General features: G+C 42.5%; 1 protein-coding gene across 3 annotated transcripts in view; it reads right to left on the minus strand.

The window, feature by feature from the left end:
• The window catches only part of LOC122799830 (LRP2 binding protein), an 812580-nt gene that overhangs the window by 274691 nt on the left and 511499 nt on the right, over positions 1-26390 (minus strand). For all 3 annotated transcript variants that reach the window (XM_044069154.1, XM_044069156.1, XM_044069155.1), the window contains one exon: positions 21317-21459. In XM_044069154.1, coding sequence (XP_043925089.1) covers positions 21317-21459 — 143 coding nt within the window. The remainder of the gene's footprint in view (positions 1-21316; positions 21460-26390) is intronic.

Here is a 26390-nt window from a genome sequence, read left to right on the forward strand (position 1 = left end):
GGCATTTATAGATAGATCATATCTGTTCCTTGTACAGTTAAACTTTTATACATCTTAGTTTTAACCTGCTTAATATTTTATACATATTTTTTACACATGATCAGTTTGTAATATTACTATTGTACACATGTCTTTGGGGTATCGATAAGGTATTAGATACAAAATATTATAACTAAGAAATAATGGTATGGAATTTGATATATTAAATTACTAATAACTTGATTATTATAAAAGAGATTTACTCTATCTGTTGAACATATAAATTTATTATTTATTTATTTATTTATTTATATTACTTGGTTCCTTACATCTAGTTATAGTTTAATTGAAACAGTAAAAATACTAACTTTAGAGAAGGTTTTAAAATAAAGGTTTTTAAACTAACCTATGAATTTTATAAGAATATGTACTAATAAAAAGAACTTAGTAATTCTTATGTTACTACGATAAACTAATGACATCTAATGATTTATTATAAAGATTTATTATTTATTACATTTTATTGTTTTTACCAGTCGCTATTTTGAATTAAATGCTATTATTTATTATAAATATATTTTCACTATTGTAGTCAGTGCATTATACATGTAGTATTGTGATATTTACCCTTAAGATCCCTAGCAAAGAAAGAAAACCTCTCGGAGAAGTGACATGTCCATTTTTTAAGATATACGCGTAAAATGCATTATACAGGACTTGATTGTTTTAAAGATATGCAAAAATGAAATGTTTTTCACTGCAAACCAAATGTAACGTGTAAAGAAAGAAGTCTTTTTGAACATAAGGGTTTGTTCCTTTAACAACTTGTTACACTGTAACATACCTGATTGGTCAGTGCATGATGAGCAAACTATTTGAATCTGTTGTATCTAGTACGAACTGTTTGTCTGATGAAGTCCGGATACTAATCCAGACGAAAAGCGCTTTACATTTTATTGTTTTTACCAGTCGCTATTTTGAATTAAACGCTGTGGATTTATCATTCTCTTTTGGTTTGTTTTCGTGCTTTTGGATTTAGTAGCTGAAGTTTCATTTATTGGTGATCACTAGAGAGAGAAAGATGACTGAATGGGAAGACGCCAAAAATTTATTTGGACTGCAGGTTAGAGACTGCCTTCCCTATCAGAGACTGATATCAGAGTATAGACAAAGAGAAGAAATAAGGGGGTCCTAAACAAAAGACCAGCACTGGTGGAATGTTTAATAGACTCAAGAACAAAAGAAGGATTAGTAGAGCAGATAAAATATTGCATGATAACTATGAGGAGGTTAGAAAGGATTGGGAACCAAGACTGGATAAGCAATTCACAAAGAAACAATAGAGGAGATATGCATGTCTCCCAAATATGCAACAAAATCTAGAAGATTTGGGAATTTTGCCTGGAAACATTTGCATAGATATTTCTATACCCCACGTAGACTCCAGAGAATTTTTTCCTCAGGCAGACAGCAAATGTTGGAGGTGTAATGGGGAAGAAAGAGATAATTGGGAACATATTTTCTGGGAGTGCAGTGAATTGGCGGACTTTAAGGATTCCCTGCAGGATGCACTGTCAGGGATGCTGGGTGGGCAGACTAGTTTGATGAGGGATATGATTTTTCTGAGGTACGATACAGAATCAAAATTGCTTAGGCATGGTAAGACCTTGCTGTGTCTAAAGACCTTGCTGTGTCTAATAATGGTGGCTGCCAAAGAAAGCAATTCCTAGAAAATGGAAATCAAAATCTAAATCAAATATACTAGAAGTAGTGAATATAATAACAAAGATAAAACAAATGGCAATGAGATCTTTAGAAAAGGGTAGGAGCAAACTACACAGTTAAAAAATGGGAATAGTGGAAACAAAACATACAAGGGAGGAACAAGGTTTAATGTTTGACTGAAAAGATTGGGTAGATTATAAGTGATGTATAATGTTTGCAACTAGGATTGTGTCAATGTGGTTTTTTTTAATTTATATTTGTATGGTGTAATATTATGTATGCAATTACTACATAGGCAATGTATGATTGCCTATGTAGTAATTGATGGTTTAATAAAGATGTTTCTTGTTTAAAAAAGGCAGGAATTGAATAATTTACATACTCTTGCAAATGTTATATGATGTATAGCAATAAATATTAATTAAAATGTTTGTTACCTTAATTATAGTGTGATTACTTTTACATGAATATAACTTTGCCTACGTCACAAGTGATAATTTAATAACAGTGTTTGGAAAAAAAGAAGGGGAAGGAGAGAGGGGAGTTGAGGAAGAATGAAAATGAACAACACAGATGCATAGTTATGGTGAGTGCATAGCTTTAATATCTAATGTTGTCCTTTTTTTTTCTTCCTCAGTGTTTGGGACAGTCCCCAGCTACGTCCATCCTGAGTGACCCTCATGGAAGAATATTCCGTAGAACTGCTGAACCAAAAGCAGCTCTGCTTCTAGGAATTATATCTAATTTGTAATGAATAATAAAAATATGAGCATTAGACCAAGTGGCTGCTGCACAAATTTCATTGATGGAAGTTTTAGAACAGAAGACAGATGAGGTGGCCATGAATGTACATTAGTTGAATGAGACTTAGGTGGTTTTGGTAGGGAAAGAATTTGCTAGGCATATACAAAGGAAATGTAATTAGTTATCCATTTGGCCAAGGTAACTTTAGAAACTGGAGATCCCAGCCTACTTAAGAGACAAACAACTGGTCTATTTTCCTGAAATCTCTTGTCCTTTGTAAATAGAAACATAGCTCTCTATGTACATCTAAGAGATGTAGCAAGTTTTCTCCCTTATTCGAAAAACTAGGGAAACGACTGGTAAATGAATCATTTGATTTATGTTTGATTCACAGGCTACTTTTAGTAGGAAGGAAGGATTGGTTCATAAGGTAACTCTATATTTTTGAAAAACAATGTAAGAAAACAATGTAAGGGGATTTGGATGAGAGAGCCTAGAGTTCAGAAATTCTTTTTGCAGATGTATAAGCAACTAAAAGGCTGCTTTCCAAGACAACAATGTTAAATTATTTTTTGTTGAAGGTTCAAAAGGTCATTAAGTCAACACCTGAAGTACTACTGTTAAATCCTAAGGAGGTGAGGAATCTTTCACTGGAGGTCTGAATAAGAAGTTGCCCTTTAGGAAAGTCTTGCACAACATGGAAGCAGCCAAACATGAAGCATTGTCTCCTGAGTGAAAAGCTGATATGGCTGCCAATTGTACTTTGATTGTGGAAACACTTCCACCTTCCTTAAAAAGAGAAGCTAAAAACTCCAGTACTGAAAGAACAGGGGCAGTAAAAGGATCAATATAATTTTCAGGGCCCAAATTGATAATCATTTCCATTTAATCTAAATCCTCTTAGTGGAATCTATCTTGGAGGACAAAAGCATATGATGAACCAGGGAGGAAAGTCTGGGCTGTCTAGCTATTAATGAAACTGGAAGAAAACATTTGGCTAGTTTGAGGACTGGGATATTGCAATGGTTCATCCCTGAGGGATGCGACAGAAGATCTGCACTGAGTTCCAGTACTCAAGGAGGGCAACAAAGATGTGACCAAAGGAAGGGAACACACACCTGACAATGCCAAAAAGGAGCAACTGGCTTTCTGTAGGAATTTTGGGATCACAGAAGTGGGGGACAGGCATAAAGGAGACCAGAGGAGAGATCAGGGCAAAGTACCTGTTTCACTTGTTGTGGTGGTGCGTTGCAAAGAGGTCACAGCAAGGTAGGCCCCAATGACAGAAAATCTCTTCCACCACTAATTGATTGAGAGACCACTCATAAGGCATCAAAATGGACCTGTTAAGTTTGTCCACTAGTAAGTTGGATATACCTGGAATATACATGGCCACTAGAAAGTGGTTGGAGGAGATCACCCAATGCCACAGTCTCATAGCTTCTCAGCACAGAGGATAAGATTGGGTTCCCCCTTGTTTGTTGATGTACCAGACTACGGACATGTTGTCTGTTTGAATCGCAATAGTTCCCAGAGGAACAGCATCTTGAAATGCCTGCAATGCTAACAGGACTGCTCTCGTCTCCAGGACATGGATGTGCAAAACGATCTGTTCAGGGGACCATGTGCCTTGGACTGCCCCTCCCAAGAAATGTCCCCAAATCCCAGTTGGGAGGCATCTGTGGTCACAGTGGCCACTAAGGGAGACAGGATCAAGGGGCAACCTTTGTAAATGTTATCCAACCAAATCCACCAACAAAGATGGTTTCTGAATACCTGAGTAAGTTTGACTGGGAAGGATAGAGGATGTTGAAGAATAGACGACAGAACAGCTAGACTCCATTGTTGGACATGCATATAGTAATGTACTAATAGAATTAAGACTATAGATGCTGCCATGGAACCTACAGATTGAAGGACAAGTCTGTCTGGAAGAGCAGGATGAGTAAGAATTTACGATGAGGAGGCAGAGAAGTAATCTGAGTTATTGTGTTTAAAGGAGCACTAATGAACTCCAGGCTCTGTACCAGTTGCAATTTGTATTTGGAAATGTTGACTGTAATGCCTAGTGTTTGACAAAGATGGAGCAAAGAGTCCCTGGACTGTTCTACAAGATGCCTGGTTGGGGCGGTGAGGAGCCAGTCATCTAAGTATGGAAAAAAAAGTTATGTACTTACCATAACTTGGAATCTGTGCTATCCAGTGTCATTATTCATCATGGATGGGTGTAGGATTTGATCTTGAATCCGAGCCGGCCTTAGAAAACAGCTCCTGAGCTCAAGCTCCTCCTCTTCCCAAGATCCCTTGCTACTCACAACCCTCAGTTCGAGTTTTATGGACAGAAAAAACGGAGGCAGTGAAGACTGCCTATGAGGTGAAAAGTGACACCAAAAAACATCCCTCCATAACTCCCCAATCACCAGAAGGAGGGGGAGGAGGCTGGAAAAGTGATGAATAATGACAGTGGATAGCACAGATTCCAAGTAAGTGCATAACTCTTTATCTGGTGCTATCCATGTCATTACTGATCACTGATGGGTCAGAGTCCCCAGCTACCAACAACCCTGGGAGGCCTCAAGGAAGAACATGCTGGAGCACAGAAGAACCAAAGGAAGCCCTGCCCCTAGACACCAAGTCCAACTTATAATGTGTCACAAAGGTATGGGAATTAGACCAAGTGGCAGCAGCACAAATATCATCTAAAGAAAGCTTTGCCAAGAAGGCAAAGATGTGGCTACTGACCTAGTGGAGTGAGCACTGACTGGCCCAGATAGCACCATATGATTGCTCTTGTAAATATAAGCAATACAGCTAATGATCCAACAAGAAATAGAAACCTTGGAAATTGCGTGACCTTTCTTAGCCTGAGAGAAGGCAACAAAAAGCTGATCGGATTTTTGAAAATTTTCTGTTTTCTTCAAGTAAAAATGTAACTGCCTATGTGCATCCAGACAATGCAACTTAAAAAATTGGGAAAGAAGACAGGAAGTTGAATAGACTGGTTATGGTTCGCCTCTGAGGTTACCTTAGCAATGAAGGAAGGATTGGTCCTGAGAGACACCCTATCCTTATGGAAAATCATGAAGGGTGGCTTAATGCAAAGAGCCTGCAATGTGGACACCCTCTTGGCTGAGGTAATGGCCACCAATAAGGTCATCTTCCAGGACAGGAACTTGAGATTGAAGGTAGCTGCAGGCTCAAAAGGCTGTTGTGTCAAAGACTGAAGCATCAGAGTGAGATCTAAAGTAGAGGGAGTATCTTTGATAAGGGATCTGAGCAAAAAATCCCTTTGAGCTAAGCCTTGCACAGCCTAGAAGAGAAAGTGGGACTTCTGTTTAAATGGAAGTTGGAGATAGCAGCCAAATGAAGTTTGAATGTAGAAAAGCTTGCCCCTTGTTGAAAGAGAGAGGCCAGAAACAACAAAATGACAGAAATAGAAGCCAAAAAGGGATCTAAATTACGTTGCTGAGCCCAAAAAGAAAACCTCTTTCATTTGCTGGAATACAACTTCTTAGTAGAAGGCTTTTGAGAAGCCAAAATAATGATCTTAACTGGGGAAGGAAGCCTGGGATGGGCAATAATCATTGGAACTGGAGGTACCAAGCAGTCAGCTGAAGAGACCGGAAGATGGGAACAGGAATCCCCCAAGGTTGGGAAATGAGATCCAGATCGGGATTCGATATCCAAGGCGGATATTTCAGATGAGACCAAAGAAGGGAAAAGCATGCCTGAAGAGGCCAGAATGGGGCAATGAGGATGAGACGAGTCTTCAGGCAATGAGCTTTCTATAAAACTCTGGGAATGAGGGGAGTTGGGGGATAGGCATACAGGAGACCCGACAGCCAATCGTGAACCAGATCATCCCTGGGAGACTTCCCTGATGGGGGATCAGGACAAAGTATTCACTGCGTTTGTTGACCGGAGAGGCAAAGGGATTGCAGCAAGGGAGACCCTCAATGGTCGAATATCTGACATGCCACTGACGGATTCAGGCAGCACTCATGAGGACTCAGGATAGAAATGCTGAGTTTGTTGGTTAACATGTTGGAACTGCCAGGAATATGCATTGCAAGAAGAAAGCACCTGGAGTTGGGGAAGACAGAAGGGTCTGCCTGGAAGAAGGTCCTGGGCTTGGAGCCACCAAGCAAGGTGACATCTGCAGACTTGAGAAATCCTGACAGTCATGGTCATGGGATGAAGGAGGACTGACCACTGCATGGCAAGGGTCCATTGTAGAACTTGCATGTGATATCTGGCAAGAAGGACTAACTGAAATACCTCTGCCATTGAGCCTAGGGCTTGCAAGATTAAATGTACTGATGGACATTCCAGATCGAGAAGAAAGCAGACCTGTTCCCAAATCATCTCAACTCTGCTCTGGGAGAGTGCTGCAGTCTCTGACACCATGTGCAGAAGGACCCCAATAAATTCCGGGCTCTGACAAGGAACAAGATGAGATATGGGCAGGTTGACTGTGATGCCTAGGTCCTGAAAGAAACTGAATGTGTAATCTCTGGCCAGAGTGTGTTGATTCCTTGTGGGTGCCATGAGGAGCCAATCGTCCAGGTATGGAAAGACCTGGAAACCTTGCAGCTGGAGATGGGCTGCTACCACTGCCATACATCTGATAAACACCGGGGGAGCTGAGGTGAGTCCAAAGGGCAGGGCTCTGAACTGGTAGCGACTGGCCTCAAGAGCAGGTATCTCCTGGCATGTCTGTCAATTTTGATGTGATAGTATGCATCCTTGAGATCCACTGAGCATATCCAATCATCCTTGCGCAGAAGCGGCAGAATGAACTGAACAGTGACCATCTGGAACTTCGACTTCTTGACTGACAAATTTAGAACACTGAGGTCCAGAATGGGACGCAAGTCCATGGTTTTGAACCTCAAAGAGACCAACACCTTTTGGCAGGGTGGAATACCCAGGAGAGACTTTTGAGTAGGAGGGGGCTGAACAAAGGGTATGAAGTATCCCCTGGAGATGATGTTTAGCACCCACTGATCTGAAGTAATACTTGTCAATGCTAGAGGGTGTAGGGATAGATGACCCCCATCTGTCTCCAGGAAATTTTAGCCAGGCAGCTCTTCAGGAGTGCTGAGTGGGCTTCTCAGAGTTGGGTTCCTGGGAGCCCTGGTTCTGCAGACCCCCTCAGCCTATGGGGAGGCATCTGCTATCAATCCCCCTTCTCCAGCCGGAGGAAGAGGATTCCTGCAGAGCATCCTGGAAGGAAGACTGGGACCTGTGGAACCACAGTTTCTTACTACCCCTCTGGTTCTTGGAAAATGATCATTGTGGAGTAGAGAACCTGATCCTGACTGACAACAGAGTCTTTCCCTCCTGCTTGCTATGGGTTAAGGTTTCTCTGACTGAGGGAGCAAACAGAGTTGACCCGTCAAAAGTGGCATTAGTAAATGATGTCTTGAAGTGTTCCTCAAAAGCAAAGCCAGGCATGACACTTAATGGCAATACCAGTAGCCGCCACTCGAGAGGCGGCCTCCACTGCATTGGAGATTAATCAAGGTGTTAGCAAGGGAAGTCAGAGTAGATAGCTTTTGAGAGACCAATTTAAGACTCTCCAAAGGCAGCAACTCAGAAAGGGAAATGGAGAATTCTGATAACAAGTCTCTTTGCAGCCGGGTAAAGTGTGCCATGTAGTTCATATGTAGGTCCTAGGCTATCAGCCCAAGGGCCTAAGTAAGCCTAGCCAACAAGGTTTCCTGGCTTATGCCACCCAAGAAAGGTATTTTCCCATGCCCCTGTCGAGCAGAGCCACAGAAGTGATCCCTGGGGTGTATTTCCTCTTTCCCATCCACTCATCAAGATATTTCTTGAAGAGTGCTAATGAGGAACTTTGCTTGACATAGATGGGTAGCTTGTTCCAGAGTATGAAAAGTCTCTGGGACAGGAATCTATCCCTTCAGCATGTCCTGTTTATTGTGGTAACAAGGTTTAGGTCCCTAGTGTGTGTATCTCAGAGGGACTGGGATTTCTTTAGGTGCAGCATGTCCAACAGCTATGGGTCTGATACAGCCTTATATGTTAGGCAGAGATCACCTTGGAGTAGGCGATATGCTACGGAGTAAAGCTGGAGTTTTTTGAGATGGTCAGTGTAGGGCATCTGTTTGAGGCCAGTAATCCTCTTTGTGAGGTACTTCTGTGACCTTTCCAGCTGCTGCAGATGTCTTGTGAGGTACATCCCAAAAGGGGCATTGTACTCTATAATGGGTCTAATGAGTGTTGAGTAGAGGGGAACAATGATCTATTTTCTCCTGGATAAGAACCCTTTTTTGATGAGGTGTGCCATGTAGAAGGATTTCCTGACTACTGTGGCGATGTGATTATCAAAGGATAGACTACTGTCCACCTGAGTCCCAAGGTCTCTTATCACACATTCAGAGTTAAGTAGACTGCCACCTATATGGTAGTTCATGGGTACAGAATTTTTACCAAAGGAGATGACCATGCACTTTTTGGCACTGAGCTTGAGGCCATGGCTCTGACACCAGGCATCTGTCTCAGTGAGGCACTTCTGTAGGATGTCCGCATCATTTGGGGACTTGACTATGGTTTCTAGTTTGCAGTCATCTATGCACTTTGTTAGCCAAAGGCCTTCTGTGTTAGCCTGTACTTCAGAGAAGTAGATACCAAACAGCAGAGGTCCCAGGACTGTACCCTGTGGTACTCCACTTGTCACTGGTTTGAAGTAAGATTTGGAGTCTGCAACTTTTACAGTGTAGGTTCTGTCAGTGAGTCAGTTGGCAACCCATCTTGTGACATAGGGATTTATATCTAGTTTAGTGAGTTTAGCTATAATTCCAGAAAGGGGGATGGTGTCGAAAGCCTTGGCGAGGACAAGATTGGCTGTGTGAACCACCTTAACCTCATCTATGGCTTTGGTGACTACCTCAAAGAAGTCAATCAGGTTCAAGAGCCATGATCTGCCTTTCACAAACCCGAAGTGGGTGGGATCCAGAGTTTGGAGGTTACCAATGTCTTTGTTTATGAGTTCCATGTTGATACGTTCCATGGCCTTACAGACCAGGCTCGTCAGGCTAATAGGGCGATAGTTCCCGGGATCAGTGGTGGCTCCCCCTTTGTGGAGTGGGATAACTGTTGCTGTGCGCCATTCAGTGGGCACAAAGCCTGATGTGAGGCTATGCTTGAACATGGTGCTTAGGTGGGGAGCCAGTTCGTTCTGAAGTTTGTGTAAAACACAACCTGGGATGTTGTCCTGTCCCATGGATCTGGTGTTTTTGGCTTTAGACAGTGCAGCTTTTACCTGCATAGCTGTGATTACAGGGACTCTGCATTCTTCCTGTATAGATATGGGCCCTTTAGGGGTTGAGAGGGGGGTAAAGGTAGCACTGAACTTATCTGCCAGGATGTTGGCAATATCAGTTGGTTCTGTAATTTACATGCCGTTGTGCTGTAACTTAGATCAGATCTGGGTGTTGCCATTGAGATTCTTGACATAGCTATAGAATGCTTTGCGGTTGTCCCTAGAATCAATTTTGTTTTCATAGCTAGCTTTGGAGGATCTTATAAGGGATGTCAGTTTCTTACTGAGCCTGACCAGGGAGCTCCTCCACTCATGGGATTTTACTCTCTTTTGCAACAGTTTCTTCCTTCTGTTGTAGAGTTTGTTTATGGCAGGGGACCACCAGCTTGGCTTCCTTTTTTTGGAGGATAGCGTCTTGGTTCTGTTTGGGATTGCACAATCCATACACTCGTGTAAGTGCTTATAGAGTGCATTTGTGTAGGATTCAGCAGTTGTAACTGCATTGTCCATCTGCATGGGTGTCATGAAGTTCGCCACTTCTGTCTTAAGAAGCATGAAGTTGGCTTTGGAGAAAATTTTTACTGTGGTTTTCTTAATGGGGGGTGAGGGCAGGATGTGGATATCTAGGGTGATTAGCTTATGGTTGGATCTGACCAATGAGGAGTTGATTTCAGGTGTGGAACATCAGTCACTCATGTTGGTAATGACTAAGTCTAGGATATTGTTGCCCTTGGTGGGAGTGTGGATAAGTTGATCCAGGGCACTGGAATTTATGAATTCTAGAAAGCACTGAGCAAAGGAGTTGGTACATTAGTAGTTTTCCCAGTTAATGGTGGGGGTAGTTGAAATCACCCATTATTAGGGTGTTTGGTTGAATCCTAATATTTTCCAGTATATCAAGAAAAGAGGAGTGGGAATCCTAGGGCATGGTGGTGGATCTGCAGCAAGCTACAATTTGGATTGCAATTTTGCTCAGAGTTAGTTGCACTTGGATAACCTCGGATGCATTATGCTGAGCAACTAGTCTGGAGGTGTGGATATCCTTAACGAATATGGACACACCTCTGCCTTTGGTGTTCCAGTGCAGGTTAGGTGGCTGAAAATTGTGGTATGAGTTATAACCTGGTAATGCAGGGGTGCTCTCTGGAGCCTTGAACCAGGTCTCAGTCACTAAGGAATGCCTTGAGGGAGTGCATTTTGAGATTTAGACTTCTATCATTGAGTAGCATTATCCTCAGCTGGTTGCTGTAGTCCAAATGTAGCTGAGGCAAACACACACTTCTCAAAACGGTCAATCGCCTGAAACTCCCTGTTTGGGGGATGGATCGTGGAGCTTTGTTCAGCGAGCTCCTTTTTGGTAGCTCTGGCCACCACAATAGCATCAATAGGAATGTCTTTACTCCAAAAAGTCTTGTCTTTAGTGGAACTCAGGAATTTATCAGCTTTCTTAGGAACAGGTTCTACTATGTCCGGCTCCTTCCATGCCCTGATGGAAATGAGGTGGACAAGCTCATCAGTAGGGGGAGATACCCAGGTGGAAGATGGGCCCATCCTGAAGACCTTCAGAAACATGGATTCCTCTGAAGGTGGGATGGGGGAAACCCAACCGCCTCGCTGTTTAAGGATCTCGAGGATGTCCTCAAAGGACACCTCCTCGGACAGAAGTCTGGGGCCCCATCTCCTTCCTCAAAATCCATGTCTTCAGTGCGTGACTCTCGAGAAGAGTCCAACTGCCTCCTTTTGCATGTCCTCTTTTGAGGAGGCTCCTCCATGGCAGGCTCCCTGGAGGACTCAGAAGAGGAAGTGACCCTGATGGGGGTAATGCCTGTCTGAAGGTACTCATGGGAGGGCTGACCCTGGTAGCATGATGAGATCTTGCCGCCAATATCGAACGAGGCTGGGGAGAATCCAAAGTCAAGGAAGAGGCAGCTGTCCATCTAGAGAGGATCCTCTCTATTGCCCAGAAGGCCGACGAAGTGGAAGAAGTCCCCCCCCCCTCCCCACCAGCCACAGCCGACCGGGATGGAAGGGAAAACCCCAACACAACACTGACATTCCCAGATGATATCAGCCCTGAGCTGTCTAAAGCAGAGGCCCCAAAGGGTGGGAATGATCCGAAAACTTCATCCCAGACCACCCTCCCCGGTGACCCTCACTGACCTCATTAGGCCAAGGCATTGCCAGCTCCGAGGGCAATGGAGCTGAACCTGCCAGGGACCTAAACAGAGTGGGAAAGGAAGCAATACCTGACATTGTTGGCTTCTCCCTAGGGATGTCCTGATCCTGGGGAACCATACCCAGATGGGTTGTTCAGGGAGAGAGGAGATCTGTGGATGACAAAGGTCTCCTGGGCAAATGGCCAGGGGATGGCAACAAGCCAAGCTTGATCTGGGCCTTGAGAAAGCTCCTCATCATCCTATCCATCTCAGAGGGGAGCAGACTCCTGGTGGAACAGGAAGATAGGGAGGAAAGGCCCAACCTAGCTGATGGCCTACAGTCTCGTGAAGGAGATTTGCTAGACAGCCTGGGATCTGACCTAATGAGAGTGGAGGGAGAGTCTTCAATAATGTTCAGATCAGACAAAATCAATGGATCCGAGGGTCTGGTCGGATCCGAAGACTTGAATGGAGCGGAGGGGTCAGATCCAATGGTGGTGTAGGTCAGGTCAGATCTGAGGACCTCCAAGGCTATGAGGACTCATATCCAACAGGGGGAGCCAGAGCTGTTGGAGCCGAAGAGTCTGGTTCCGAAGTCATGGAGCCTTGGTTTTTTGGCAGGTGATTCCTGAGTGGAAGAAGACTTCCTCTGGGGATCTGAGGGAGACTTGGAAAGGGAACCCAAGACCAGGGGACCCCCTTTTGCCAGCACCTTAAGCAGGAGCTTATTCCTGTGCTCTAGGAGAGCCCTTAGGTTGAATCTGGTGCAAATGTCGCATTCAACCTCCAGATGTGTCTCCTAGGCAGTAAACACATTCCTCATGCATATCGGAATGGGGCATTTTCCGACTGCACGAGGAGCACCTTTTGAAACCCAAGGGTTTCTCAGACATACTCGCACACCACACACACCACCCACACACCACACACACCAAGGGGGTGAGGAACAAAGTAAAGAAGGAAAAGGAGAAAAAGAACCTAGACTCGGGAGGACAAGGACGGGAACCCGGGAAGGACCTACTATGAACTACCAAGAAAAAGGCTACAAAGGAGGGAAGGAAACTTCTAAGAAGATTAATAGGGAAAGGAAAGCCCAAAAAAGGCACTTATCTGAAAAAGGTGCAACTGGCACTTCAGGAAGCATGTCTTATTTGAAATTGTGGTAAACGAGATCTGATGGTTGTGGGTAGCAAGGGATCTTGGGAAGGGGAGGAACTTGAGCTCAGGAGCTGTCTTTTTAGTACTGGCTCAGATCTGAGGTCGGATCCTACACCCATCCATGATCAATAATGACACAGATAGCACCAGATCACTTGGAATTCTCACAGTCTCAAGTGAGATACTACCATTGCCATACACTTAGTAAACACTCCAGGGGCTGTGGTGAATCCAAAGGGTGGAGCTCTGAACTGAAAGTGACTGACTCCCAACCAAAAGCACACGTATCTTTGGGAGTATCTGTTTATTTTGATGTGATACTGTGCATCTTGAAGACTGACTGAGCACATCCAATTGTCCTTGTGTAAAATTGGTAGAATGGACTGAAGTGTGACCATTCAGAACTCTGCTGATAGGTTCAGATTGCTTAAATCCAAAATTGCTCTCAGGTCCCTTGTCTTTTTTGGCACTAAAAAGAACCTTGAGTAAGTACCGAATCCTCTTTGGTCTGGTGGGACCATCTGGATGACCCTTTTGTCCAGCATCTTCTGAATCTCTTGAGTTGCAGCTTTTCTCTGACTGGGTGGGACATTGGGAAGGTTTCTTCTGCTAGATGTGGGCTTCTGGGAAAATGGTATGAAATAACCTCTGGATATTATTTTTAGCATCCATGAATCTGTTTTTATAGTAGCCCAGGCATTTGGGTGCAAAGGCAAACATCCCCCAACTGCCTCCAGAGATAAGCAGTCGGGCAGCCCTTCAGCAGTGCTGAATGGATCTAAGAGGAAAGGAATCTTGGAAACCCTGATTTTCTGGGCCTTCGTCGAAGTCAGCATCTTCTGTGACAGATTCCAAGGGGGAATATATGTGCCTCCTTTTACATGTTCTCTTTTGGTGAACCTCCTCAGCAGTATGCTCTGGGGAGATATCCATAGATAGGGGTAGTTCCTCTAAGGGAGCCATCTGGACACTAGTTGATAATGGCTGTCCCTGCAGAACAGGTCTGATGGGATCAAAGCTCAGATCCATTGGAAGAAAAGATATAGGACCAAAGATATGTGAGACATCAGGTCTCTTGGACGGAGTCCACTACCTTGAAGGCTGACAGACCAGTAGAAGCTGTGGCTGATTGCACTGGAGCCGAAACTTCCAAGGCAGACAAACCATGACTGTGTCCCAATCCATGTCTCAAGGAGGAAGCCAGACCCAGGCTATCTAGTGCCAAGGCTCAGAGAGGCAAGGACTGCTCTGACAGAATCAGAGTAGATCCCAGCCCTACAGATCTGAAGCTGACACTCTGGCTCTGAGACTCATCCCGATCTGAGGGAATAGGAACAGAACTAGTCAGAGAAGCTGTCAGAGTCAAACATGTTGCCCTCAGTCGGCCTGAATTCCAAAGTCTTGGGTCCTGCATAGGCCACTGTCGCCTCTTCCCTGACGTCAGGTTGTCAGGGGTATAAAAGATGCAGCCGACGCCATTTTATTCAGTTTTTCTTGCCCCAGATGTCAAAAGGGTAGGCTAAAATTATGTAAATAAAACATATATGCACCAAAATAAGCTTTACCTTCATCTATAAGCAAATACACCATCTAGGTTGTATAGATTAAAGAAGTAAGGATAATTTCCAGCAAAAATAAGGGGGATGGCGGGTGGGTAACCTGGACTGCAACAGTGAATACACTCGAACATCTACATTTATGGTAAGTGTACACAACTGTACTATGTTCTTCGTGTTTCACTGTTGCAGTCATTACTTTTGGGTTGAGTCCCAAAGCTATGGTTGGGGGGCTGGAGCTAAACAGCATTAGGACCGGCTATGAGGCCCTGCAGAACTGCAGTGGCAAAGCCTGTCCTGGATTTAGAGTAAAGAGGCAGATTGTAATGTTTTGTAAAGGTATGCACTGAACTCTAAGTAGCAGCCTCTAAAATGTCTTTGGTTGGTACTCCCCTGAGAAAGGCTGCTGAAGTGGCTGCAGCTCTGGTTCAATGTAGCCTAATGCCCTTAGGCACTGGTTTGCCATGCTGTGAGTAGCAGAAATGAATGCAGTGACCTATCCACTTTGAAATAGTCTGCTTGGAGATAGCCTTTCCTTGTGATGCTGTGGCATATGCCACTAGTAATTGTTCTGTCTTTCTGAAAACTTTAGTTTTGTCCAAGTAGAATTTAAGTTGCCTGTGTACGTCCAAAGAATGCAGAATTTTCTCCCCCTTGCTCTGTGGATTTGGATAAAAAGTTGGCAAATGAATTGTTTGGTTAAAGTCTACACTGGATACCACCTTAGGCATAAATGTAGGGTTTGTTCTCAGAGAGACCCTGTCTGGATAAAAACTGATAAAGGGTTCCACAGCCATGAGAGCCTGTAGCTCTGAAACTCATCTTGCAGATAGTTATTGCTAGGAGCAAAGCTGTTTTCCAAGATAAGAACTTTATATCCGCAGTAGCAGCTGGCTCAAAAGGAGGTAAGGTGAGTTTTTCCAAGACATAATTGAGGTCCCATGCAGGTATTGGCGTTCTCCTTGGAGGCCTTTAGTTTTTGGCTCCTCTGAGGTACTGCCTTAATAAAGGATGAGAAAAAAGTGGTGGGTCTGTATTGTAATGAGCTGAAATGGCAGAGGCATGGATTTTAATTGATGAAAAAGATAGGCCTTTGTCCAGCATCTCAGTTAAGTATTGCAAAATCTGAGGAATATTTGGGACAGCTGTTATCAGTTCCTTGAGCTTGGTTCCAAGTGCAAAATCTCTTCCATTTCCCAGCATAGGATTTTCTAGTACTAGGCCTTCTGGCTTCTAAAATGACATCCATCACAGCTTTACTGAGAGGTGTGGTTTGTATGGCTACATTATCCGCCATGCTGCCAGGTTTAGGGTCCTGAGTTGGCTGTGCAGAATCTGATTGTTTTGCTGGGTCAGTAGATGAGGTATTTGAGGTAAGGACCAGGCTGGGCATTGGGACAAGTTCCTTAAGATCAGATACCAGTACTGGCGTGGCCAGTCTGGGGCAATCAGAATCATTTTTGGTTTCTCCTGCCTGACCTTTAGGAGTACCTTGGGGAGGAGAGGCAGTGGAGGAAAGGCATATACTGATAGGTTTGTCCAGTTGAAAGATAAGGCGTCCACTTTCCAAGCTTGTTTGTGATAAGTCCTTGTGCAGAATCTTTTTAGTTGATTGTTTTGAGGGGAGGCAAATAGATCTATGTCCGGGCGTCCCCATTTCTTTGTTATCATGCTGAAGACTTGTGGATCCAGGTGCCACTTGTGGGGATCCATGAGGTTTCTGCTTAGTTCTTCTGCCAGAGTGTTTTCCTTTCCTGGCAAGAATTGTGCCTGCAGATGAATTTGGTAAGTCAATGCTGTGTCCCATAAAGCCATGGCTTGTCTGCACAAGGGATAAGAGTGAGTGCCCCCCCTGCTTGTTTATGTACCACATGACCGTGGTGTTGTCTGTCTTTATCAGTAGTTGTCCCGGATGAAGTAGGTCCTTGAAGGCTGTCAGGGCATTTTGAACAGCTAGCATCTCTTTTTGATTGATATGTAGATGCTTTTGGTTTGTGGACCAGGTGCCCTGAATACCTCTTCCTGCCATGTGTGCCCCCCAGGCATAATCTGAAGCATCCGTTGTTAAACTCTGCCTGGCTGGGGGTAGTGAGAATTGCTGTCCCTTGTTTTGTTGACAAGCCTTTGTCCACCATCGAAACTCCTGTTGCAGGCAGGGAATTAGAGTAATCATTGTTTCCACGCTGTGGCAATGTTGTGTCCAGACACTTTTTAGGTACCATTGAATTTTCCTCATATGCAGTCTTGCATATGGAATTAGTAAGATGCAGGATTCCATGAAGCCCAAAGCCTGCAGAATTTTTCTTGCAGATAACTGGGCCTTTGTTGCCATTTCCTTGAAATAGGTAATCAGTTGCCTTTGTTTGTCTGGAGTGAGATAAGCCATCTGGGCAGTTGTATTTAAGCTTGCACCCAGGAATATTATCTTTTGAGAGGGTACTAGTTTTGATTTCTTTTTGTTGACTGTGTACCCTAGGCATGTTAAAAGTTGTATCACAAACGTCAGATGCTGTAGTAGAATATCCTTGTTCTCTGCTTGTATGAGGCAGTCGTCCAAGTAAGGATATATTTGTATTCCTCTTTGTCTGCAGTAAGCAATTACTGGTGCCAGGCACTTTGTGAAGACCCTGGACGCAGTAGATAAGCCAAAGGGCAGTGCAGAGAATTGGTAATGCTTTGAGCCAGCCTTGAATCTGAGGTATCTTCTGCATGATTGTCTGATTGTGACATGCAGTTATGCCTCTTTTATGTCTAAAGTCACGAGCCAAGCCTTGCTGCCCAGCATGGGCAGAAGCTGCTGTAAGGTCAACATCTTGAATTTTGGTATATCCAGGAAAGTGTTTAGAATAGATAGGTCCAGTATTGGTCTCCATGCTTTGTCCTTTCTGGGTACCAAGAACAGTCTTGAGTAAAATCCTTGTCCCTGCTCTTGCTGTGGCACTTGTTGAATAGCCCTCATGTCCATGAGAGCTGCGACTTGTTTTTGAGCCTCTGCCCATTGATTTTTTGGCAGGTCTGGCCAACCGTTTTCCCTTGGCAGGGTATGGAAATGTAACTTGTAGCCTTGTGACACTATGTCTAGAACCCATTTGCCCTGGGTTATAATGTGCCAGTTTTGAGAAAAAAGTGCTAGTTTTCCCCCTAAGGGTGCTGCCAGAAGATAAGTGCTTGGTGCAGGCAGGGGAAGTCATTGGGACTGTTTCCTGTATGATTGTGCTTTGTCTTCTCTACCTTTAGAGGTAGAAGCACTCCATTGTTTAGACCTGTAGGATCCTTGCGGCTGTGATCTGCCTCTAGGGCGTCTGGATCTGGCCCTTTGAGGTCTGTCTGAGACTGGAAAGGACCAATTCTTTGTAGGCCAGTGTCTGCTAAATCTAGCTGGCTGTACCTGTAAGAAATCCTTGACCGTTTGCATAGATTTAGCTTTGTCCTCCATTTTCTTTAACACCTCTTCTGCCTTAACACCAAACAAGGTATCATGTTGTAAAGGAGCATCTAATAATTTTGCTTTAACATGGTCAGGCAGATTTTGTTCTTTTAACCAAGCATGCCTCCTAATGACAGAACCCGTAACAGCGGCCCTGCAGGAGGCCTCCAGAGAATCAAACCCACATTGCAAAGCATGCTTTCCAACTTGTTCAGCTGCATGCAATAAATCCTGCATTTCTTTGTTTTCTGCACATTCAGAATTTGCCATCATTTTCTGTTTAAGCAGTATCATGGTATATTGCTGATATTTGAGCATATGAAACTGGCAATTTAAGGCCCTTATAGCCAAAGTAGCAGATGTGTAAATCTTTTTTCCCCATCTATCAAGTGCCCTAGAATCCCTGTCAGAGGGTGTAGGTTTTTCTGCAGTAGAAGCCTTGACCCCTTTCGGACCCTGAGAAATAGTTTCTGGGTCTGCAGTAGGGTTTTTGAAAAAGAATTTATGAGAGTCAGGGACCCTGTAGTATCTGTCCGGCTTAACAGGAGGTGGAGGTAAAGAGTCAGGGGTCAGACTAGACTCTGAAAACACATCATCTACAATGTCCAACACAGGTAGAATAGCTAGAGGCCTGTGTTGAGGTAGCAAAAGGAAGTCTCTGAGCCTGTTCTTAGATTCTGAAAAATCTTGGCTCTCCCAGTGGAAGTGCTCCCCTCATGATATGCAAGGTTTCCCCAAAAAAGTAGTCCTCAGGAGGAGAAGCTGAAGGAACTGATTCTTCAGCATCAGAATCCTCATAGGGGGGAAGAGACTATTCCTGATCAGGTGAGGAACCAGAAGAAATGGAAACCTGATCTGAAGATTCACAGTCTGTCTCTTGCCTAGGCCTCTTATCAGGAGGGGGATGGGAACCCCTGATCAAGGTAATTAAGTCTTCGGCCATTTTGAGCATCTGTTTTTTGGGTGTGGAGGCCTGTCCTTCTGGCTGGTGAACTTGTTTCTTTGCCTTTAAAGGTGTTTTAGTCTTTGTCTTTGAAGTCGGTTTAATATATAATTGTTTAGGTCTGAATACACCCTCAGAAGCCGATGCCTGCTCAGCGGCTCCGGACCCATCTGAGGGAATAATTTCCAAGGCTCCAATACCCTGAGTTTCCAGCAGCCTGGCCAACGCCACGTGGGAGTAGGTAGCGGCCTGCGACTCTAAAGTAGCGGGCGTCAGGGGCTGCGAAAGCGCCTCACTGAGAACCGGCGACTTGCTTAGGGGAAGCTTCATCAGTTTTGGACCCCGGTTGCCTGTCTTTTTCTTTTTCTTTGCATTTTTTGTGAACTCCAGTAGTTGGATGGCTATCCGACGACATTGTATAATTAAATCTTCGCCCAAAATAGCTAATGCAAAATCGTACCGACGCTTAATAGTGTGTTGGTTAAATCTAGCACAAAACTGACCACTAGCAACATTGTGGTCAGGGCCTAGGCAAGGAATACAGTAAGAATGAAAGCCCTTATGAGGTATTTGCTTCTCACAAGAAATACAATTATTAATTTTTTCTGACATCGGTCTGGAGCAAGAAAAAAGTTTCCCCAACGGGGTACTTAGCTTTTAATGAAGACTTCGGATTTGAAACTCGAGCATGAAAATCTCAATAGTCGGCTGACCGGCACTTGCGAACTGCTTCTGCTTCGGGCACCACGTGGCAAGAAAGACTGAATAAAATGGCGTCGGCTGCATCTTTTATACCCCTGATGACCTGACGTCAGGTAAGAGGCGACAGCGGCCGACGCAGTACCCAAGACTTTGGAATTCAGGCCGACTGAGAGCAACCTGCCAGCAGGATAACCCAAATGTAATGGCTGCAACAGTGAAACATGAAGAACATCTATATGGGAAGCAGGATGGAAGCTCATGGATCTGATGGGAGCTGAAGCCCGTATGACCCTCATCTGGATCTGAACTGTAAGGAAATTCCTCATCATCCTATCCACTTCAGCCTCAGAAAAACTCCTGGAGGTCCTGAAAGATGAGGTGGAATGGAGCAGAGGAGAAACTGGGTCAATAACAAACATGGGTGAATGGTCTCCAAAAGTCTTAGAAATGTCAGAAGTCAGATCCAATGGTTTTGGATCTGAAGGCTGTGAAGGAAAATTACCTGAAATAACTATCAGATCTGATGTTTTGGGATCTGAAAATTTTCTCTTCAGATCCGATGAAGTAGGATATGAGGATGTTCACATTTTTTTTGAAGTGGTTCCAGGGTAGATGGAGTCTTTGGTGATTTAGGAGGGGACCTTTTTCTATGTGCGGACAGAGACTTAGAATGTTTGCTGGGGGAGTTCTGAGCCCTGGAGGAGGAAGATGAAGAAGGCAATAGTCCTTTGAGAACTAACTTAATCCTCCTATCTGCAATGGCCCTCAAATTGAAAGCAGCACAAATACTGCAATTTCTATCAAGGTGTGCTGCCCCTAAACAGTAAGTGCACTCCCTGTAGGCATCCAAATTTGGGATTTTGCGCAGACAGAAAGTGCATTTTTTAAATATTGTTGGCTTCTCAGCCATAGTTCTATTAGGAAAAGGAAGGAAAGAAAAACAGAAGTTTTTTTTTTTTAGGGGAAAGAAACTACCAACAATGGTATTGGAAGATACCCTGACAATGGGGTATAAAGAGCAAGGTAGTAGAAAAGAAAGTACTAACAATGGTATGTACAAGTTTACCTAACACAGGTAGGAAGGACTAACAGTACTGACTCTGAAAAACTACAGGAATAAAAGAGGGAGGGTTTATAAAGTTAAATATAAAGGATTCTTAAGAAGAAACACTCACAAACAACTTGAAAGAGTTAAAAAGATGCTCCGAGAGAGGATCCACATCCTTGAAATATGACGGCAAATGATATCTGAGGTATTGTGGGTGGACTAGAGCATTATGGGTAGAGTAAGGAGCTCAAGAGTTGGATCTGAAATTCTGTGAAATGTGGCAAGTCGGATCTGAGGTCAGATCTGACTCTCATACATTGAGGAAAAATGAAAAGGACAACATAACATGAATCAAAATATCTTTTCAGCTATGTATCAGGCAAATGTTAAACCGGATAGAAAAATAATGTTGTTCAGCTTCACTTATATTAAAATTTCTGTACACTGTAAATTATCAGTAATTCCACATTCTTAAATACGCATTTCAGTCTTCATTAGTATAAAACAGTTCCACTGTCAGTGCTAAGTATTTTAATTTATTTAACCACAGACACCAGGCAGTGTTTATTTGATATAATTCATGTGTGTTTTACCTTTCAGCTTCTTCATCTGATTGCTTAACACCATATCCTTCAAAGTATGCTTTTCCAAGATTGAACAGTGCAGCAAATTTTAAATGTTTGGCTTTAGGGCTTTCAGAGGCTGCAATATTCATCATATATTCCACTCCTTTTTTCTGTACAAAAATTAAAGTGAAGAAACAGCAGACATTAACTGGAATGTAGAAAAGATATTATTACATAAATAACTAATTTTATATGCTGGGTGTAGTTTAAATGTCGTCACCCTTCCCCCTTGCTGAACTGCATGAAAAGTAACCATATTGAGCAAGGACATACACAACTGCTGAAATATTACTTCACTAGAACTATATGTATAGAATCTAATTAATCTGTTCTTGTATTGCTGTATTTTAAGCTGCTGTCCAATTACTGACAGGTTCCATGTCATCTGGCCCTGCCTTCTGATAATGCAACTGTGGAAAAAGGTTCTACCGGTAGTCATACTGTTTGCAATCTGAAGCAGATTTCAACATATCAAGTGACACAGAATGCAGTACAATCAGTCAGTCAGTCAGACAATAAATCAATAAATAACTGCAGTTATATTCGAGTAAAAAGTAACGAAAGCAAAGTGGAATAGGATAAGATTCCATCAGTCCTATCCATTCCTTGCTATAAAGTGGAGAGTCGATTATCCAAACTAATTGGAATCAAGGGTAATTCAAATAATCAAACTATTCGGATAATCAAACATACATTGAACTGAATAAAAAACTTCTAAAATACTGTTTTTTTTCTGCACTCTGGGAATACACTTTTCAACCATTCAGCAAGTCCAGTGGACAATAAAGAATATTTTTCACATACAAGCAGGCTATACGTTCAAAAAACATGCACAAGCTAATACGTATAATGTTTACATATTCATACTATATTATTTTTCCTACTCAAAAACTTTGGAAGACTGGGTTTGAATAACTGATGTTTTGTATAATCGACGTTCAGATAATCGACTTTCTACTGTATATCTAATATCCACTACTCCTCTTATTAGCTCTTCTACTGCAGCTCTTTAGTGTCCTACAATTAAAGCTCTCATCAATGCTAAAACTTGTATCATTGTACTTTGTCTGTTATTTTGGCTGAACCACATTCGCCTCACTTATAATGCATGATTTATGCATTTATACTACTGATCCTACCACCTATCACGATTAAATAAAACTGTTTAATTCACACTACTACTGGCCCCTGCTGCTTTTTCATATCATGTCCATTACTCTGCTGCTTAATATTTGCAGGCATTCTGCTTCTTTTTAAACATTCTTGCAAATATGTATACATTGGTTTTATATCTACGTTATGTTAAGTTCCTAACTTCAATGTTACTTTACTGTTGTTACTATGTATGTAACTTGGAGTAAGCCCATAAATGGTCAATTATGATCAATGCTCTATGCAATCCATCAAACAAAATTAAAGTAATGAATTAAAAAGTATACAGTGATTGTACCTTAAATCCTTGGTGGGTTTGAAACTCTGGGCCCCACCACACAATTGTTACCAGCATTCAGAAATGCATGCATTTTACTGGCTTCACTTTCCTGATTGTTTTATGTGAATCCTTATCTTCCAAAGTGTTTTAAATTATATTTACTGTTTAACAAAGCAACATTGTTTTACATTTGAGTAGTCTTGAACTACTAGCGTGTATTTGAGTAGTCCTGAACTTCCTGCAAGAGGTGAAACAATAATTACTAACTATTAATACTAAATTTAACTATTTCAGAACATTTCATCCATTAAAGACCACTCACTTTGCTATTATAATCCATCAATATTCATACCCATCATTTATAGCTACCTTATTAACCATGCACACTTCAAATTTTTGACTGTGTGTTAAAATTACCAAAATCAAGTATTATAACTTGCTTCACACAAATACATACTAGCCCTGCATAGCCAGACCACACCAATAACAAAAAATTATAGCCATGTCGATGGCTTTGTACAACTCAGATATCTGATTGTGGTAAAAATAATAATAAGAAGAAGAATGGTCACAGTAATGTATTTCATATTTGTTTCAGTCAAGTACATGTAGCCACGGTAATGTACTCCAACTTACTTCACATAATGTACACTAGTCCAGCAAACTCAGAGTAATGACTGTTTAAAATGAGCAAACAACAACAGGATAAGTTACTTTCATCCACACAGTCCCTCATCCCCACTTATCAGCGGTAGGCACTTTCTGACTGTGTACATTTCAACCATTTTATTGTTATTAAAATAATGCTCATAGTAAAATACTTCAACTTTTGTTTTACATAAATAGAAGAGACAATAAAGTATTCCAACTTGTTTCACACAAATCACATTGGTCCTGCAAACCCTAAATAATGAGCAAATGACAGCAATCATTCCTTTTCAATCAGAGACAGCACCCAGTAATTGTAGCTATGTCGTTGCCTGTGTACATCTCAGATGCTCAACTGCAATAAAATAAAAAAATGAGGGCCACATTAATGTATTTCAGCACTGTTTCACACACATACAGAGTTACTGAACAATTACAGCAAACTATGCCAGCATCAGCTATGCAAACCAGTCCACTGCACATATCTAGTTGCTTACCAGGATTAACAAAAACTGCTCAACTCATACTACCACTGTCCCTTGCTGCTTTTCTGTACCATAGCCATTACTTAAAAGTTATGAACTCACCATAACTAGGCATCTGTGTTGTCCACTTTTATTTTTCCTCAACACATGGGTTCAGATATGATCCTCAGATCTAATGTGGCTGCATATTCCAGACTTCGGATCCAACTCTTGAGCTCCTCCATCTACCCATAATGCCTTAGTCCATCTCCATTATCTCGAATCAAGTTTGCTGCCATAGCACCCATATAGCTAGACAGAGACAGGAATAACTGACATAAAAAGGAAAGACTCAAACCTGGAACTCTAAGTTCTAAAACAGAATCTAACTGGTTTCTCCAGAAGATTGAAGGATAAAGGATGGATGGGAGGGACGTTGAGGAAGAATGAAAATTAGCAGCACAGATGCCTAGTTATAGTGAGTACATAACTTTTAAAATCTGATGTTGTCCTTTTCATTCTTCCTCAACACAATGGACAGAGTCCCCAGCTACACTGATTTTGGGTGGCCCTCATGTAATGATATTCTGGAGTACTGCTGAACCAAAGGCAGTTCTCTTTCTAGATATAATATCCAATTTGTAATGAGTAACAAAAGTATGAGCAGTGGACCATGTGGCTGCTGCACAAATATAATCAGTAGATGTTCATGACCAAAAAGCAGATGAAGCAGCCATGGATCTTGTTGAATGAGCCTTGGGTGGTTTGGGTAAGGCAATGTCTTGTTGAGAATAGATCCAAAGTCTGTAATCCATTTGGCTAAAGTGGCTTTAGAAACTGAGAACCCCAGTCATGTTGGTGAAAAGGAAACAAATAGTTGGTCTGCTTTTCTGATTTGTTTTGTCCTGTGAAGATAAAAATATAATTGTCTGTGTACATCAAGGAGATGAGGCATGTGCTCTCCTTTATTTAAACATTTTGGGAGAAGACTGATAAATGAATGGATTGATTAATATTATTTTCAGAAGCTGCTTTAGGTAAAAAAGGAAGGGCTTGTCCATAAAGTAGCCCAATCTTTATATAAAATAATGAAATGGGTCTTTGAGGATAGAGCCTGGAGTTCAGATATCCTCTTTGCAGAAGTAACAGTTCCTAAGAAGAACATTTTCCAAGAAAGGAATTCTAGATCAGTTTTAGCTGAAGGTTCAAAAGGTTTCGGAGTTAAACCCTGAAGCACAATGGTCAGATCCCAGGGAGGTGAAGGGTCATTTATAATAATCTCAGTCTCCTGTGTGAACATTAGAGATAGCTGCTAATTGTAGGTTAATGGTAGAAAAACTAGCTTCTTCTTTAAAAAGAACTGCCAAAAATTCAAGTACTGCAGAAATTGGAGCAGAAAAGGGATCAAGCTCATTTTCAAGGTCCAAAGGGAGAATCTTTTTCACTTGCTCTTATAAACTTTCTTAGCAGAGTCTTTTTGTGAAGACAAAATGATATGTACAGGGGAAGAAAGCCTGGGCTGTCTAACCATTACTGGAAGTGGAGAAACCATTTGGTTAGTTTGACAGCCTGGATATTGGGATGTTGGATTCCTGATGGGTGTGAAAGGAAATCTGGAGATGGTTCCAGTATCCTTGGAGGATACAGAAGATGAGACCATAGAATGGGGAACAATACCAGTTGAGGCCAAAAAGGGGCAATGAGGATAACTGGGGTCTTCAGCCAGCTTGCTTGAGAATCAAAGGAAAAGAGGGATAAGCATAAAGAAGACAAGAGGACTAAATGTGGACTACAGCATATCTCAGTGACTCGCCCTGAAGGGAAAAAGAGCAGAGTATCTGTTGCACTTGTTGTGAGGGGACACAAAGAAGTCACAGCAAAGTTGGCTCCAATGACAGAAAATCATTTCCACCACTGATTGATTGAGAGACCACTCATGAGGCAACACAATGGATCTGCTTAACTTGTCCACTAATACGTTGTTTTTTCTGGTATGTGCATTGCAACTAGAAAGTATACTGAGGAGATCGCCCATGCCCACACTCTCATGGTCTATCTTTATAGGGGGTAAGATCAGGTTCCTCCTTGTTTGCTGATGTACCAGACCACAGATGTTGTCATTCTGAATCGCAATAGTCCCTAGAGAAAGAGTATCTTGAAAGGCCTACTATACTAGCAGGACTGATCTCATCTCTAGTACATTGATATGCAAATTGGTCTAATGGGGAAAACATGCCTTGGACTGTCCTTCCAGGGAAATGACCCCCAGCCCCAGTTGGGAGGCATCAGTATTCACTGTGGACATTGGAGGTGGTAAAACAAAAGGTTTACCTAGATAAATGTCATCCGACTGGATTCACCAGTAGATGTGTTGTTTTCAAACTGGAATACGTTTGACTGAAAAAGATAGGGGTTACAGAAGAATGGACTAGTGAAGAGCTAGAGTCCATCAAAGGACATGCATAAAGAATTGTGCCAAGGGATGGCTACTGCCAAG

This window comes from Protopterus annectens, chromosome 4.part0 (genome assembly GCF_019279795.1).
Source record: "Protopterus annectens isolate FY-2018-M chromosome 4.part0, PAN1.0, whole genome shotgun sequence".
Taxonomy (NCBI): Eukaryota; Metazoa; Chordata; order Ceratodontiformes; family Protopteridae; genus Protopterus; species Protopterus annectens.